At 37.4% G+C, this 16,267-nt stretch overlaps 1 protein-coding gene across 1 annotated transcript in view; it reads left to right on the forward strand.

The window, feature by feature from the left end:
- Positions 1-16,267, forward strand: part of PKHD1L1 (PKHD1 like 1) — a 148,927-nt gene that overhangs the window by 84,558 nt on the left and 48,102 nt on the right. Inside the window, exons 50-58 of the mRNA XM_040626062.1 lie at positions 639-830; positions 4,810-4,961; positions 5,853-6,012; positions 6,559-6,730; positions 9,874-9,962; positions 10,308-10,456; positions 11,899-12,028; positions 13,539-13,657; positions 14,336-14,465. Coding sequence (XP_040481996.1) covers positions 639-830; positions 4,810-4,961; positions 5,853-6,012; positions 6,559-6,730; positions 9,874-9,962; positions 10,308-10,456; positions 11,899-12,028; positions 13,539-13,657; positions 14,336-14,465 — 1,293 coding nt within the window. The remainder of the gene's footprint in view (positions 1-638; positions 831-4,809; positions 4,962-5,852; positions 6,013-6,558; positions 6,731-9,873; positions 9,963-10,307; positions 10,457-11,898; positions 12,029-13,538; positions 13,658-14,335; positions 14,466-16,267) is intronic.

A 16,267-nucleotide genomic window follows, 5' to 3' on the forward strand; every position in this document is an offset into this window, starting at 1 on the left:
TATGTGTGTGATTCTGCACGAAGAGAGAACTGACAAGTAAATCCTGCACATACTGACAATTTACTTTTGAAAGACTTTGTAAGACGGAATAAGATTCGTCTCAATATTCGAACAGGCTGAGTTCTCAGCTGTGGTTGTTGACTTTTGCCTACTGTTCTAATTGTGGCTCTAAGGGGGAGAACATTTGGGTGGTTCTAAGATACAAAACTTTGTGTAACTTTTATCAGTTTATCTAATTCAGCTTAGATATTTAATGCTAGTTGGTAGTCCATTGGTTAAGAGTAAGGACTCTGTGGTCAGACTGCCTGGATTTGAATCCTTCTGTGTGTCCTTGAGCAAGTTACGTATCCTACTTCCCATCCCCTATTTGGCTCTCATGGGTACTTCAGATCCTGTGTTTCAGCTACATCTACACTAAGCTCCCTGACCGAAGAGTCCACTGCAAAGCCTCTGCATGAGCTCCTCTTGTCCCATGCCAAAAAAAAAAAAAAAGAAAAAAAAAAGTATCCGAATTTTAGATTTTGTTACTGGTACTATGGGTCATAACACTACATGTCGTAGACAGTTTGGGGTTTTGTTTTGTTTTTTTAGTTCTCCTACATGGTATAGGAAACATGCTGTTTATGTCCATCTGCTAGGTCACAGAGGACACACCGTCATTCCACACAGCTCACTGCTGGACCCTTCTCACTGCACTCAAGAAGCCGAGTGGAGCATTGGGTTCCCCGGGGCTGTCTGTGATGCCTCAGTCAGCTTCCACCGTTTGGCATTCAACAAACCTTCTCCAGTATCTCTGCTTGAAAAGGATGTGGTTCTCTCAGACTCTTTTGGTAAGTGGAATATAGTAGTTCAAGCCACTAACTTAAATATGTTTTCTATTTTCATCATCATCTTTTTAAGTTGTCATTGTCTGGGACACAGAAAAGGTGTAATATTTATATCAGTCAGTAACCAGGCAGAAAGCAAATAACACACCCAGAAATGGGCCTGTGAGGAGTATTGAATAAATGCATGGAGCAGCTTGATGTTCTGCTTGCTCGGGGAGCCTCCAGACAGTATCACGACAGAGAGTGGGAAAGTTGACCTAGTCCTTGGAGTGAGGCAATAAAATATACCATCACCCCTGCCAGGGAATGCAGACCCTTTTGACATCTTTGTTGATTGAAATGGGATGAGGGAGCATTGTTGATTTGCTGACTTGTTTCAGTAGAGTTACCATACTTGGAATACCGGATGAGCTTGACATCATTACCAGACTAGGTTGCGGATCATTATTCATGACCCATCTGACATTTGCACCAGCCAAACAAGCAAGTTAAATGGGGATGTGCCCTTTGGTTGAGAGACACAGGAGCCCACCAAGAACCCCCTACTTCCTCACAGGAAGAGAGTCAGGGGAATACGTAGCTCATTTCACATTCCTCCTTGCCTTGCTTCTCCTTCTTGTGCTTCCCGTTGTCCAAACTCATGGAGAATGGCGAGCAATGGATCTGCAGGAAAAACAAGAAGTACGCAGGGCCTCTTTTATCATTTATTATGATCTTATCCGTCATTATAGTTAACTTTAAAACATTCTTACTAGAGTTTCTTCCTCCTATGAATTGAAAGAGTCATATGCCTACTCTCTGGATAATGGTTATACCCGTTGTCTCAGTGACTTAATGACGTGAACCTGGCAGCCATTTCTTTTCTTCTGATAACCAGATGTCCAGAATGGAGCAACATTAGTTAAACTTTTAGAGACTGTGGTATAATAAACAGTATTTTAAGCCAAGTGAATGTTTTCTGACAGGCTAAAACTAAAAGGAACCAAAACATCAAAAACAAATGATGTTATTTTATCTGGTGAGGCAATATGTTAGTAACTCCCATTACTATGTCATAAAATAGTTACTTATGATAAAGCTTTTAATAAGATCTCCAAATACTTTATGACATACCTATGAATAGATGGAACATTAGCTTTTTATAAAACATGGTCTAAGATAATGTTACAGAGGACTCAGAGATATACACCATCCTAGGTAAATTATTTTTAATATTTATCATGTCAAAAAAGATATATACCTTACACTATTAATTTTTAAGCAGTAATATTTAAACATTTTAAATATTTTTGGGTGGTTTTTTTTGCTGTTATTAGTGGTGGTGGTAGTGATGATTTTAGAAAGATTTTGTGTTGTGTTTTTATTTTTGATTCAAGAAGTCTAATACATCTGCATTTATGAGATTGTAGCTTTCTTGTGAAGTCTCTCTGTGCCTTTTTGCTTGATCCTTTCAGGAATGGAGATCTTTATTTAATTACTAAACTGAACACGTTGGTGGCAAGATCTATAAATTTATCTTTCCGTCTCCCACATAACTCAATACACAACATTGCAAATAGTAGGCGCTCAGTAAGTATTGAATTGCAATGGAATTAGTTGTAGTGCTTGGACCAAATTACAGAGTAGAGAAAACATCACTCCAGGTACTTTTCTTTTTAATGTGACATAAAAAATAAAAATAAAACAACTTGCGTAGTCAAGCATATTTGGCTATTTTTATTTTATCTCCATTAAAGCCAAATAAAATGATTCAATACTAAAAATTAAAAACAAAAAAAAAGAGATCATTTTATATATTGTTTTCATTTTCATTTTATATATATACTAAATGAATCAAAAGTTCAACAAATATAGAACAGTGGGAAATAAGATTTGGTAATACTTTACATGTATCTTTAGATATCTTTATTAAAGTGTCTCATGCATGATGCTGTGTGTATCTTTATGCATGTATGTGTGAATATATGTATCTTTATGAATATATATGTAAAGTTAGACCAGATGGCAAATTAATTTGAGACACTTACTATTAGTGATACTATAGACCAGATGGTACATTAATTTGAGACACTTACTCTTAGTGATATTATTTTTTTTAATATTAACTTCAAATTTCAGTCCAAGATGCTTAAAATCAACATACTGAAAGTGAGTGCATCCGAAAAAAAGTTAAGGAAGTACAAATAACTTGAAAAATGACAATTAGGTTTTTTTTGGTTTTTTTTTTTAAGGATTTATTTATCCATTTTAGAGAGAAAGAAAGAGCACGAGCAGGGAGGGACAGAGGAACAGAGAGAATTCCAAGCAGGCACCATGCCCAGCAAGCGTGGAGCCTGATGTGGGGCTTGGTATCACGACCCTGAGATCATGACCTGAGCCAAAATCAAGAGTCGGTTGCTTAACCGACTGAGCCACCCAGATACCCCCCAATTAGCTTTATTTGCCAAAAGAGAATCATCAAGCAAATTCAGGTTAAAGTATAATTCCATGCATCAGAAAACTTTAGTGAAGGTTGGTTTGCCAAACACAGAGCAAATTCTGGAGGTTTTGGATGATTTTCATTAATTCTTATGTAAGTCAGCTCTTGCTTCATGACAGACTATCCCCAAACCTAAGAGTTTAAAGCTACAATTATTGTTTTCACTCTCATGTCTGAGGACTGGTTTGGTGGATCTTGGCTGTGCTCAGCTAGGATGCTCTGCTTGAAGGTGAGGATCCAGTGGGCTTTGCTCCTTCCCGAAAGTTGACTTCAGGTTTCCACATGTGTTTATTTCAGAGCTCAGGCTGAAGGGAGAGCCAGCTACCGGGGGCAGGCTCTTTGCATTGCAATGGTAGAGGTTCAAGATGGCAAGCTTCATCCAAGCAAGCACTTTTCAAATGTTTATGACTGTCACATCACTCAACATCAACAGGTCAGGGAAGTCTGCTCTGCACTCAAGGAGGGGAGAGGAGAGAATATTTGCCGAATAATTAAAATCATCATAATTCTTCTCATACATTGCAGGTCTTTTGGAACTGTATGTTTTAGGGTCTCTGCTCATGGCCTTTTTAAATGTAATGCTAATTCACAAGCCTAAGAATTAATGAATTTGTTCCTCCTTGATATTGGAACTTTTTTGCCTTATTCTCCAAAAAAAAAAAAGGATGACAGTTTATTTTATGATCTTTCATCTAGCTTCCTGCCCCTAAATTTGTAAGGGAAGAGTTTGGAAATTTAACATAAAATTCAATCAGAGGTGAAAAGAGAGAGGGGTTGGAGAGGGAAAAAAATAGAATATGGGCAATTAATCATGTCTTCTTTATATTGTAGGAAATCTTTTCAAATCTTTAGCTGAAGTTGGCAGGTACTCTTTCATGAACAAAGCATTACCAAATGAAGTATTTCTTCCTATAACAAGTAATTTATGTTCCAAATTTGTCATTCACAAACCTTAGGGTATCATGGCCAGTGTTTGTGGTAAGTCTGGTGGTAGCCTAGATTCTTAAGAGCTTTAAATCAAAATTTTCCGTAAGTACTTGTTATGCAGACTTTGATTAACTCAACAAATACTGGAGAATCTAATAAAGAATTAGAACTTATATTTGTGTACCCTGTAAATCAAGGATCCTGAATTAATCAATTTAAGTTCTTAAAAGAATGACAACAAAATTCTATCTTAGATCAATGATATTTAAAGAATTATATTAATATATTTAGCACTTTTGTTACAGTAGTCATTAATCATCATCATGTTTGAATTTTATCTTCTCAATTCAGAATTCCAAGTGAGAAGGAATTTTATGTTTCAGTTAAGTGTAATATGAAACATTGGGGCCTTCAGTAAACAAAGACATTTAGAACATAAGTAATGAAAATCTATTCTGACCTGTTCAGAGATTTCCATTGACTAGGCTAATATTTCACATTTGCACTTGTTCATTAAAAAGGAATTTTCTAGAGGTAGAGATCACTGTTATTTGTTTGTTTTATATTCTGCTATAGGCACAAGCATTGTTCCCTTTCGGAAGAAACGACTGACTCATATGTCTGGATGGATGGCTCTGATTCCAAATGCAAAGCACATTAACTGGTATTTTAAAGATGTAGATCACATAACCAACATATCCTATACGTCAACATTCTATGGATTTAAGGTAAAGAGCTATAAAATTCATCTTCTAATAATGATGATTGCATATTATACAAATGCAGCCTACGTCCTGTCCTTATGCCAGTTGTTAGGCCCAGAATGTGCTCGCCTCACATACTGACCTGTTGAAGTCCTGCGCACATTTCATGACCCACCCTAAACCCAAGAAACAAGGTAAAGAAAGAAACCTTGTGTAGGAATCAGAAGTAAGCAATATCTTTGCCATATTCCCACAATACTAAGCTTGTACCCTGTTATTGTCACCATGATAAGAGCTATCATTAATTGGTGCTTATGATATTCCAGGTACCAGTTAAGGGCTTTAGAATTTGTATTTTTAAAATATACCAAACACAGGCAATGACAGGCCAAGTCCTGCCCACCACCTAGCTCCATCTGGATCTAACATTCTGTCAATATTTCCTTTTGATTTTTTTTTAAAGAAATAAACATTTTTGATGAAATGGTAGTCCCCTGTGTGGCTTACCTTCATCTCATTCCCACTCTCCACCTCTAGTGGTGACCAATATCCCGAATTGGGTGTTTTCATTCCCATTCATGTTCTTCGACTTATACTGCATATGTGTAGCCAAAAACAATACCTAGCATTGTTTTAAATGTTTTCAAATATTACAGAAATAAAATATTCTCTAAATACGTGTGTGTGTGTGTGTGTGTGTACAGAGAGAGATTTTCATTGCCTTCGGATAGAGTTAGCATTATTGCCATAGACATATAAAATGTTACTAAGCAAAATATGAATGCAAGATGACAAACTGAAACCAAAACTTAAGTCTTAATATAAGCGCTATGTCATCAAACTATGTCATCAAAACTAATGTATGTTATACAGGATATTAACGTTTAAAATTGTATTTGGGACAAACATTTATAGGAAGAAGACTATGTAATCATATCTCATAACTTCACTCAAAATCCTGATATGTTTAATGTTATTGACATGAGGAATGGCTCTTCAAATCCATTGAGTTGGAATACTAGCAAGAATGGAGACTGGCACCTTGAAGCAAACACAAGTACTCTATATTACTTGGGTATGTATTCATTAGGCAAAAGTGATTATTTTATTTAATGCTTTGTCTAAAGAAAGAAAAATTGCTTAATGGGAAAATATGTGTTCCAGTGTTCTCTAGATAGTAGGATTCAAGAGATGTTTGCTGAGTAAAAGGATTGGAGACTAAATTTATGTTGAAAAAGGCCTTGAGTTGAATTAAGAACTTTCATTTTATGTTTGGAGATAACGCCAACACTCTTACAGATAGCCTAACATTTATTTTACAAAATTAGAGGAAATGAGTACAAAGGAAGCTGTCAAATATTTTGTTTCCATTTTCATTATTTTATTGTTTGGAGGAAATAAAAAATATTTAAGAATACATTTTGAGTTCCAAAATATTTTTTTTTGTCAAGACATTTTGACTGTGTGCTTCTCAATAAGACATGTGCTTTTCATCAGAATTTTTTCAGTCATATTCCATACATTTGAACTCTACCAAGTTACCTTCTAAAGAATATTTTCAGATTGCCATGATTTTATCTATATTTGATCATCGTATTAATTTAAATTGTTTCACTTTCAGTGTCAGGAAGAAATGAACTTCAGCAGAGCCAGCCTATTTCTGGGACCCTGGATCCTGATGTGAAAGATGTTATTATTAATTTCCAAGCTTACTGCTGCATTCTCCAGGACTGCTTTCCTGTACATCCCCCATCGAGAAAACCAATTCCCAGGAAGCGACCGGCCACATATAAGTATATAGGCCTTTTGTTTGTTAATACCTTTGATAGCACTTGACAGAATTCTTTTCACTTGTCATTCTTGGGTGAGAAAATAATGCCCTCATCCTGAACAATGCCTGGTAAGTCGCAAAACACTTTCACACTCATTACTTCACTTGGGCCTTATAACCACCTGATGAGAAAATGGAAAAACCTCACAAAAAATTACTGGTAATCTTAGACTTGCAGGATGTTGGATATGGACAATTAGACCAACTCCCTTATTACAAGATGAGAAAGCTGAAGTCAACGACCTTTAGTGAATTACCCAAGATCACAAAACTTCTTGATGACACTTCCAGAATAGCACTGGAAACGAAGTCTCCTCATTAATCTAATGCTTTCTTAGTAGGTGGTGTCTCTTTATCTAGAATAACTGTCATGGTCAAATCTCGTAATACAACTTACTTTATTTTGTTTCAAATGTTTGATCCCCTAATATATATTAATTCTTACAGTTAAAAATGATTTTTCTATCTTTGAAACTTACATAGCCTTTTACATTTATTTCTCATGTGGAACATCACTAGCTCTGCCCTGTGTTATAGTAATTACCATACATCATGGTACTAGCATGTGATGGTTGGTACCAGTCTTTAAGGCCCTTAAAGGTATGATCCTGATTTGATGTATATTTCTGTCCTTAATGGACAAATAATAATCATAAAAATAACAATAGCGATGATAAAAGCTAACATTTAGTGGGCATTTAAGAGCCCGCTACTATGCATCAAGCACAACTCAGTGTTTTTTATTACATGAATTACATTTCAGAATATACAGATATAGCAGTAGCTATTGTACAAAAGAATAACAATTGAATTTTTTGATATATTAATGCGATCATTAAAAAATATTTGAACACCTGCTATGGCCCAGGCACTGTGCTAAGCACTGGGAAGTCAATTGTAAACAACACAGATGTGGTCCCAGCCCTCATTACACTCACATTCTATCCAAAGAGACAGACGCCAACACAAGCAAGCAAAGAAACAAAAGAGTAAACTGAAAAAAAAGAACATGAGTGTGAGTTGTGATAAAGGTTATCAGGGGAATGGGCAGGTGGCTGGGACAGAGAGTAGTATGGCAGGGACCTTTTGGGCAGGGAGGTTAGGAATAGTCTCTCAAAGGAGGGGACATTCCAGCTGAGACCCAAAGGGTGAGGAAGAGCTGACCATGCGAAGACTGGGGAAGGAATGTTCTAGGTGCAGGAAGCATCTTGAGCAGAGCCCCTGATGTGGAAAAGAGTGTGGCACATCTAAGAACAGAGAGAAAACAGCATGGCTATCCCGCTGAGCAGAGGAGAATGGCCTGGAAATGGTGTTGGGAAAGGTGGAAATCAGACCATTCAGATCATGCAGGTAGTTAGTATTAAGAAATAGAAGAAGCTTTTAAATGATTTTCAGCTGAGAAGTAATGTACTCTAAATTACATTTTGGAAGGACCACTTTTGATACATTACAGAGGGATGGTGGAGAAAGCAGGAAGGCTCATGAAAAGACTCTAAGAGACATGCACCGTCAGGGTTATTGACCAAAAAGTCCTTATATAGTCTAAGGTAGATAAAATTATTGAAAATTTAATTAGCATTTATTATTTACTCACATAATAGATTTAGATTGGTCTAGGCCAGGATGTGATAGAGGAATATGTTGGTATTCTACATGTAAATGTCTTAGCATATAGGTTTCTCCCCCCACAGTATGAGTTCTGCTCACTAGAAATAGCTATAATTGGATTTATTAATTTATATTATACAGATAGCTATCAGTGAAACCAGACAGAATCTTGATCCAGGACAGGTACCTCAAGATTAGGATATAAAGCTCTAGTATGTAACATGCATATGCTTTGTTTAAGAGGTATTAGGCTTTATTGATCATAACAATGGGCAGTAAGAAGAACAATATATAACATGCATAGTATAGTGCTGTTGGGGATAAGAATGAAAGGCTATTAATCTTGAGAAAAACTAGATAAAATCAGTGATCGAATCCATACAATCCTGGTCAGGTTTTTTAGTTCGAAAGATACAACTACTAAACCTAACTTTCTCTGAAATTGCTTCATGAAAAATAATGTATTATTGTAAGTCTAAATTAACTGCTAACCTTTCTTTTAAACCTAGTAAAACAAATTTTTATAACAGAATTTTTAACACATTTCTTAGAAATATAACTTGATAATTCAAATGTATAATACAAGTACACTTGAACCGAACTACATATTGACTGTTTTGTAGAATTCCAGAATTAGTATCATGGAATTTTTAAATTTTTTACTAGTTCAGAAAACAACCTCTGATTGTGAACGTTTTCCAGTGGGAACATATCATCAACTTTATAATAATATTCTTTACAACAGTGTGCATTGGGGTGGCTTCTGGAAGGTATAGCAATGAAAGTGGAGACTGCCTCTCCTCCCAAGCACTTTTTATATCTCTTTCAGTTTAGCCTAACTTTCACTCTGGTTGCAGACCTGCAACTCCTGATCCCAGCCCAGGGGCTTAACTTCGTTGACTCATCCTTCCAATTCAGAGACCATCCTTCCATCCCTCCCTTCACAGAATATAGCGACCATATCCTCTTTCCCCTTTCCCCCACGCAGTAGCACTGTATGTAAGGTCTTTAAATGGACGAAGGATGCAGGGGAGGGGCAGAGAGAGAGGGGGAGAGAGAGATTCTCAAGAAGACTCCCTGCTGAGCACAGAGCCCAAAGTGGGGCTCAGACTCACAACCCCCTGAGATCATGCCCTGAGCCAAAATCAAGAGTAGGATGCTTAACCCTCTGAGCCACCCAGGCGCCCTTCTACCATGTGAAATCTTATAAGGAAATTAAGTAATTTGCATTTTAGCCAAAATTAGGATATCATAATGAGGATTTAGTGGGAGAAAAGGTGATTCAGATTGTAGATGGAAAAAAAGTTTTCTTTGGAGAAAAGAAAAAAAGCTATACGTGTAGTGGTATATGTTGAGTGTGCTACCAGTCGCGCATACGAGCTCGCCTACTTAGCAAAATTGTAAATACTCTGTCATCCCAAAACAGCTAGTATAAGGACGTGGTCATTAAGTGTATAAAGATAATGCTTAATGGAACTATGTCTCTTCTCTTTTCAGCTTATGGTCAAATGATTCTTTCTGGCAATCATCTCGAGAAAATAATTATACCATACCTCACCCAGGAGCAAATGTGGTTATTCCTGAAGGTAAGTACGTAAACGTAAACAAAACGCCTCTGCTTGTGTGACACTGACAGCACAAAGTTAGAATTCCACCTTTATGTAACACACCTTGGGGAAAGAGCAAATGTGAAGAGATGGATTCTAGTATTGTGTCCTGGATACCAGACCTTGCCTTCTGGGTTTTATGTGGATTTAAACATGAATATTAAGGATAATAGATTTTCTGGGAGAGTCAAGGATAAGTCATTGTGTGGAAAAAGGGTTGCAAACTTCAAAACCAGGACTCACTGGTAAGGGTGTCTGTATTTTTATCTGTAAGTTATAGTATGGATTATGTTGTATTTCTTATATTAAAGCATTGTTTTATAGGCACATGGGTTGTAGCAGACATAGATATTCCGCCAATGGCAAGTCTCGTTATTTGGGGAGTTCTAGAACTGGAAGATCAACACAGTGTGGGAGCTGCAGAGTCTTCTTACAGAAAAGTTGTTCTGAATGCTACCTACATATCACTTCAGGTAGGAGGGAGGGTCTTATAATTTATACCTTTATTAGTCAAATTCTAAGATGTTGGAGATTTGTTGAAAAAAATTATAGGAAACATATTCAATTGATGTGAGTAAAAAACACAACTGGTTCTAACCCATAAGATGGAAGCCTCATGTAAGTCCAGGATATTTCTGCTCTCCTTCACCTGGTGGCTACACATTCCTTAGGGAGTAATTATGCTACTTTTTACTGCGAAGTTTGCCCATTTTTAATCCTACATTGAATATTTGTATACTGTTAGGTAAAACTTAACCTGCAACTTGCTCTAAGAACCAGAGAATTCCAGGAGTTCTAGAAAAAAATAAAAGATTTTAAGTCTTTTCTTTTTTTTTAGAAAACAGTGTTTCTTAAAATGAATGGACATAGATGGAATTATGAAAACAGGAGAAGACTCTTAGAAATATTTCAGCTGCTTGGAAAACAATCACCTCATTCTCTCATAAACCTCAGATGGTCTTGAACGTGTAGCAGTACAATTAGTTGAGTTATTCTGTCAGTCTTTTATTGTTAATTAAAAAGAATGGCCTAACCAAAAGCTATGAAGTGCTGTTGAAAAGTAAAAGTCTGTAGGGGTGTCTGGGTGGTTCAGTGTGTTAAGTGCCTTCCGCTCAGGTCATGATCCCAAGGTCCTGGGATGGAGCCTGCATCGGACTCCTGGCTCAGGCGACAGCCTGCTTCTCCCTCTCCCTCTGCCCCTCCCCCTGCTCTCTCTCCCTCTATCTCAACTAAATTTTCTTTGATAAAAATAGGCCTTTACTGCTTTAAAGATATGCAATATTTTGGTATTTAGATGCATGAGCTTTGAGGTAAATTAAAGCGACGACTGAGTCCTTAAGCCTCACCGTCAGTTGGGAATTTGGGTAAGATATTTGACCACTTTAGCATCAGTTTTCTCACCTATCAAATGAGAATAATAACAGCAATCCATGGGTTTAGTGTAAAGGTCAAATGGTATAATGCACGTAAAGCCTTACACATTATGGCTGGCATGGAATCAGCAAGCATTGAGTAATAGCTGTTAGTACTAACAATGAGGGCTCCTACTTGGCCACGGCTTGGATGTAAGTGTGAACAGTGTATTTCATATATGTCATATGGTGCTAAAATAAAACGTGATCTGTCCAAATGCCCCAAGTTTAGATGTAAGCAGGTCTCAGCTTTAGGTATAGCACTGGCAATAAGTACCTAGACTCTGACCTTGGAAAAGTCATGTAAGCCACCCATCCCGAAGTGACAAGGTTTTATGTGAAGTGAAGTGACAAGGTCACTTCCAGATACAATACTGTTCTTTGTATAACAAATTTCATTCATTTTTACTAGAGGCTACCAGTATCTCCTCATTCCTTTTTTATGGGTGAATTTTTTTTCTGCTCAATTTTTTAAGTATTAACAATTTTCTGCTTCACTGCAGGGAGGTAGATTGATTGGTGGCTGGGAAGATAACCCTTTTAAAGGAGAATTACAGATTATTCTTAGAGGAAATCATTCTACTCCAGAGTGGACTCTTCCAGAAGGACCAAATCAAGGATCAAAGGTCTTAGGTATGTGTTTCCAGATACTGAAAGTATCATATCGGTTTTGAAAATCTATTGTAAAACATATAGCACTAAAATACCTGTTATCAGTTGAAGATGTTATGGTACCAGAAACTTTTACAGACATCTATTTACACTAAAGGGTTATAAAAATAAATTTAAAAATTTTAACTAAATTGTGTTACACTAAAATAGTTATAGATGTGTGTATTTGAAACCAAGATGTAATCCATTGCAAAACTAACATAAATCTCTTTATATGTGTATTATTTCTCCAATCCGGTTTTCTTTATATTTTTCCCTTTATATAAACAAGCATAGTTTTTCATATTATGGTGCCTTTTCCTTAAAAGGTAACTTTTCTGCACATTATTCCACTTTTACAGTATTAATAGTCTGTGGATCAATTGGCTCTGCTAACAGTTATCCAACCATACCTGTTGCTGAACTTTAAATTTTCCAGTTGGTTTTGTATGGCTGCACATATTCCTTTCTAAGCCTGGAAAGTAAAGGAACAGAGAGGGTTTATTTGGTCATAATTAGTAACCACATTTTATTAACACTGCTGGATATTTATTGAAAAGATACATACAAGCATGTGTTGCAGTTGCTTCCCCATACGGTTTCTAAAACAGTGACAGTAAAGAGGAGCATAAAAAATTATTTAGTCAGCTCTCCACTGGTAAATGTCCCAAGACAGACATATTCAATCTTGAAAACTATTTGCTTTCGTGAGTTTATTTTTTTAATTTGTTTCAAAAGTAACATTTCAAACAACACAAATAATATCAAGAAAAACTATTAAGGGGGAGCCTGGGTGGCTCAGTCATTAAAGCATCTGCCTTCGGCTCAGGGCGTGATCCCGGCGTTTTGGGATCGAGCCCCACATCGCTGGGAGCCTGCTTCTTCCTCTCCCACTCCCCCTGCTTGTGTTCCCTCTCTCTCTGGCTGTCTCTATCTCTGTCAAATAAATAAATAAGATCTTAAAAAAAAAAAGAAAAACTATTAAGAAAAAATATATGTCTTTCCAATTTTACCCCATCATGAGGAAACTAGTATCTACAGTTAGCAGTTTTTACATGTCAAACTAAAGATATTAAGTTTTCTTTCTCAGTTAACATATTATGGATATCTTTCCAGATCAATATTTGTAGATAAGTCTTCCTTTTTAAAGCATATTACCCTACTGTATTAGTATATTATAATTTAATCCATCATCCTTTTATTGATATACACTAGATTTATTCCAGTTTTCCAATATTTTCAAATATTATCATAGTAGGAATCCTCATTCACATATCCTGTGCACTCACTTTAATTTCCATGGGCCAGATTCCTAGAAGGGGGTCAGAGGGTCAAAGTCTTCTTGTATAGCCCTGAGCAGATAATCCAAATTCATTCCATTCATTCTAAAATGTCCAATCACTTATTAAAATATATCAATGTACTGTTTCATTTTATACTAGCACCTAACTCAGTACTATGTGGTGAATAAATTGAAGTTTTTCTCCTTCAGGGGTGTTTGGTGAGCTGGATCTTCATGGAATTCCACGTTCAGTATATAAAACTAAGCTCTCAGAAACCGCAGAGGCAGGTTCCAAAGTCCTGTCTTTAATGGATGCTGTGGATTGGCAGGTACAGGAAATAGTATGTGGTGGGAACTGAATACACATAGTGGGTCAACTTAAAATGTTTCTTTCTTATTCTCATGGACATTGACTTTTTCATAGGATTAATCGGATGAGAAATGTATATTTTGCATTAGCTTGTACTCAAAAGCTTACCTGATAGGAGGCATTTAAAAATTGGGATCTCTAAAGGTCCTTCAGAATATATAAAGAACGTTATTTATATGTTAGTTATGAAAGGAAAATATGAAAGTTTTTGAGTAAAAAAAGTTTCTTATGTATGTCTTTCCCACATTTCAGGAAGACCAAGTAATAGTTAATTGTGTAAAAACAAAAATTCTGAGGAAATTTTTTTAAGTCTTAAGAATATTGTACTGACCAGTATTTAATAAAAATATGATTATATTTGCTTTGATCTATTTAATTTTTTAAAAGTATATTCCCTATGATTTTATTTAATGACTGAATTAAGTTTGAGGGAATGCTGAGATAAATCAAAATTTAAGAATTCTTAATATCAAACCCAAGCGTATTTATTTTTAGAGTCCTCAATGTAGTTTTTTCCTTCTGATAATGCCATGTTGCTAATCAGATATGAATTAAATTAGAATTTTTAAGTTATTATTAAGAAATAGAAACCTATTTTAAAAATTGTTCTTGAATTTGGCACTTGAATTTTTGTAAGGAGGGAGAAGAGATTGTGATAACAACCACAAGCTATGATTTCCACCAGACAGAAACTAGAAGTATCATTAAAATCCTGCATGACCAGAAAATTCTCATTCTCAATGATACCCTTTCCTACACTCACCTTGGTAAGTGGCTGTTTTTTAACCAAATAGATATGTAATTAAAATGTCATGAAATATTCACATTTTTAGTGCTCTCCTTTGTAATTATTCAGCAAATATTCAGCAAAGACTACTGTATAGCATCCCATGGGGCAATGCTAGCACTTTCTGCTTTAAGCAAGCTTCTAGGTGATTTTTTTAAAAGATTTATTTGCTTGTTTATTTATTTATTTATTTATTTGAGAGAGAGAGTGAGAGAGCGTGTGAGCACAGGCAGTGGCGTAGGGAGGATGGGTGGGGGTGGTGGGCAGAGGGAGAGGGACAGAGAGAATCAGAGGATCTCAAGCCAACTCCCCTCTGAGTGGGGAGCCCCACACAGGGTTTGATCTCACAACCCTGAGATCATGACCTGAGCCAAAATCAAGAGTCAGACGCTTAACCAGCTGAGCCACCCAGGCACCCCCTAAGTGATTCTTATGCACACTGAATTTTGAGAACCTTTGTTTCAAGAGCATCTTTGTCCCAAATTAAAAAGTATCGTGGGGGGATCTAAGATGGTTATTATAAGATTGCTGATTATAATAATTTTTTGATTTAAATAGAAGAAATGCTTTTGATTGCATTTCATGTTATAAATTAAAAAGTATGGGGGGGATTTAAGATGGTGATGTAGTATAAGGACCCTAGGCTCATCTTGTCCCTCGAACACAAGTCATTCTGAATTCCCAAGAAATCATTCTGAGGTCTCAGAAAACAAAGTTCACAGCTAGAAGGAGAGAGGAGGCCACACTGAGGAGGGTAGGAGATGCAGAGACTTGGTTTGTGGGAGAAACAGATCACAGGTGCTGTGTAGGGGAGGAAGCCCTGGTCACAGAGAAAGGCAAGAATATAGCACGGAGGGGCAAGTACAAGGTGAACATTTCCTCAAAACCATTGGCTAGTGAAACAGAGGGGCTGATTTTCATGAGTTTTGTGAGCGGGGCTTGGGTGCTTGAAGACTGGAGTTTTAAAGGTTATGGGATTGGCTGGGATAGAGCCCTGAGGGCGCTGCTCTGTGTCTGGAGAGAAGGCAGACAGGCAAGCAACAGTGGGGGAAGGGAGGATGATGGCAGGATCTGAGGAATGCCTAAAACATAGAGACTGTTCCCTCTTCTTGGCGCATTTCCGTGAGAGGTAGTTTTCAAGGAGATGCCTCTGCGTGGACAAAAGAGCAGTAGGCACCATTTCCCTCCCCCGCCCCTCAGCATAGGTTCAGAGGCACAAATACAGCTCAGCCCCAACACGCGCTGCCTAGCCTGCCTGCTCCAAGTCCCACAGCCCTGCACTCTGGCACAACTACCCTTCTCGGTCAAGCCTGCCTCAGTCCCAGTGCAGTAAGACACTCTCCCTGAAGGCCAGCACAGGCCCCTACCCACACCACGTCCACAAAGGCTGAAGTTTAAAAAGTCAGCAGTCTTGGCTGGGATAGAGCCCAGGGGACACTCCTGGAGAGAAGGCAGGCATACTGCCTGGGGGTAAATGGTGTGGAAACAGCATCTGAAAAATGCCTGGGACACGCAGTGGGAGATTATTCGCTCTTCTGGGAGTGCTTCCCCAAGAGGCAGCATGCACAATGACTCCTCTCTGGGGACAAAGGAGCTGCCTGGTGCCATTTCCCACTCCCACCCCTCAGCATAAATGCAGAGCCACCTGTAGTAAACAGCGCAGCACTGGCACTGGCTGCCTAACCTGCTTACACCAAGTCCCACACCCCTGCACTCTGCTGGTATGGGCCTTCTTGGTCAAGTGTGTCTTACTCCAAGACAGTAGGCCCTTCCCCAGAAGAC

This window comes from Ursus maritimus, unplaced genomic scaffold, assembly GCF_017311325.1.
Source record: "Ursus maritimus isolate PB19 unplaced genomic scaffold, ASM1731132v1 scaffold_9, whole genome shotgun sequence".
NCBI classification, from domain to species: domain Eukaryota; kingdom Metazoa; phylum Chordata; class Mammalia; order Carnivora; family Ursidae; genus Ursus; species Ursus maritimus.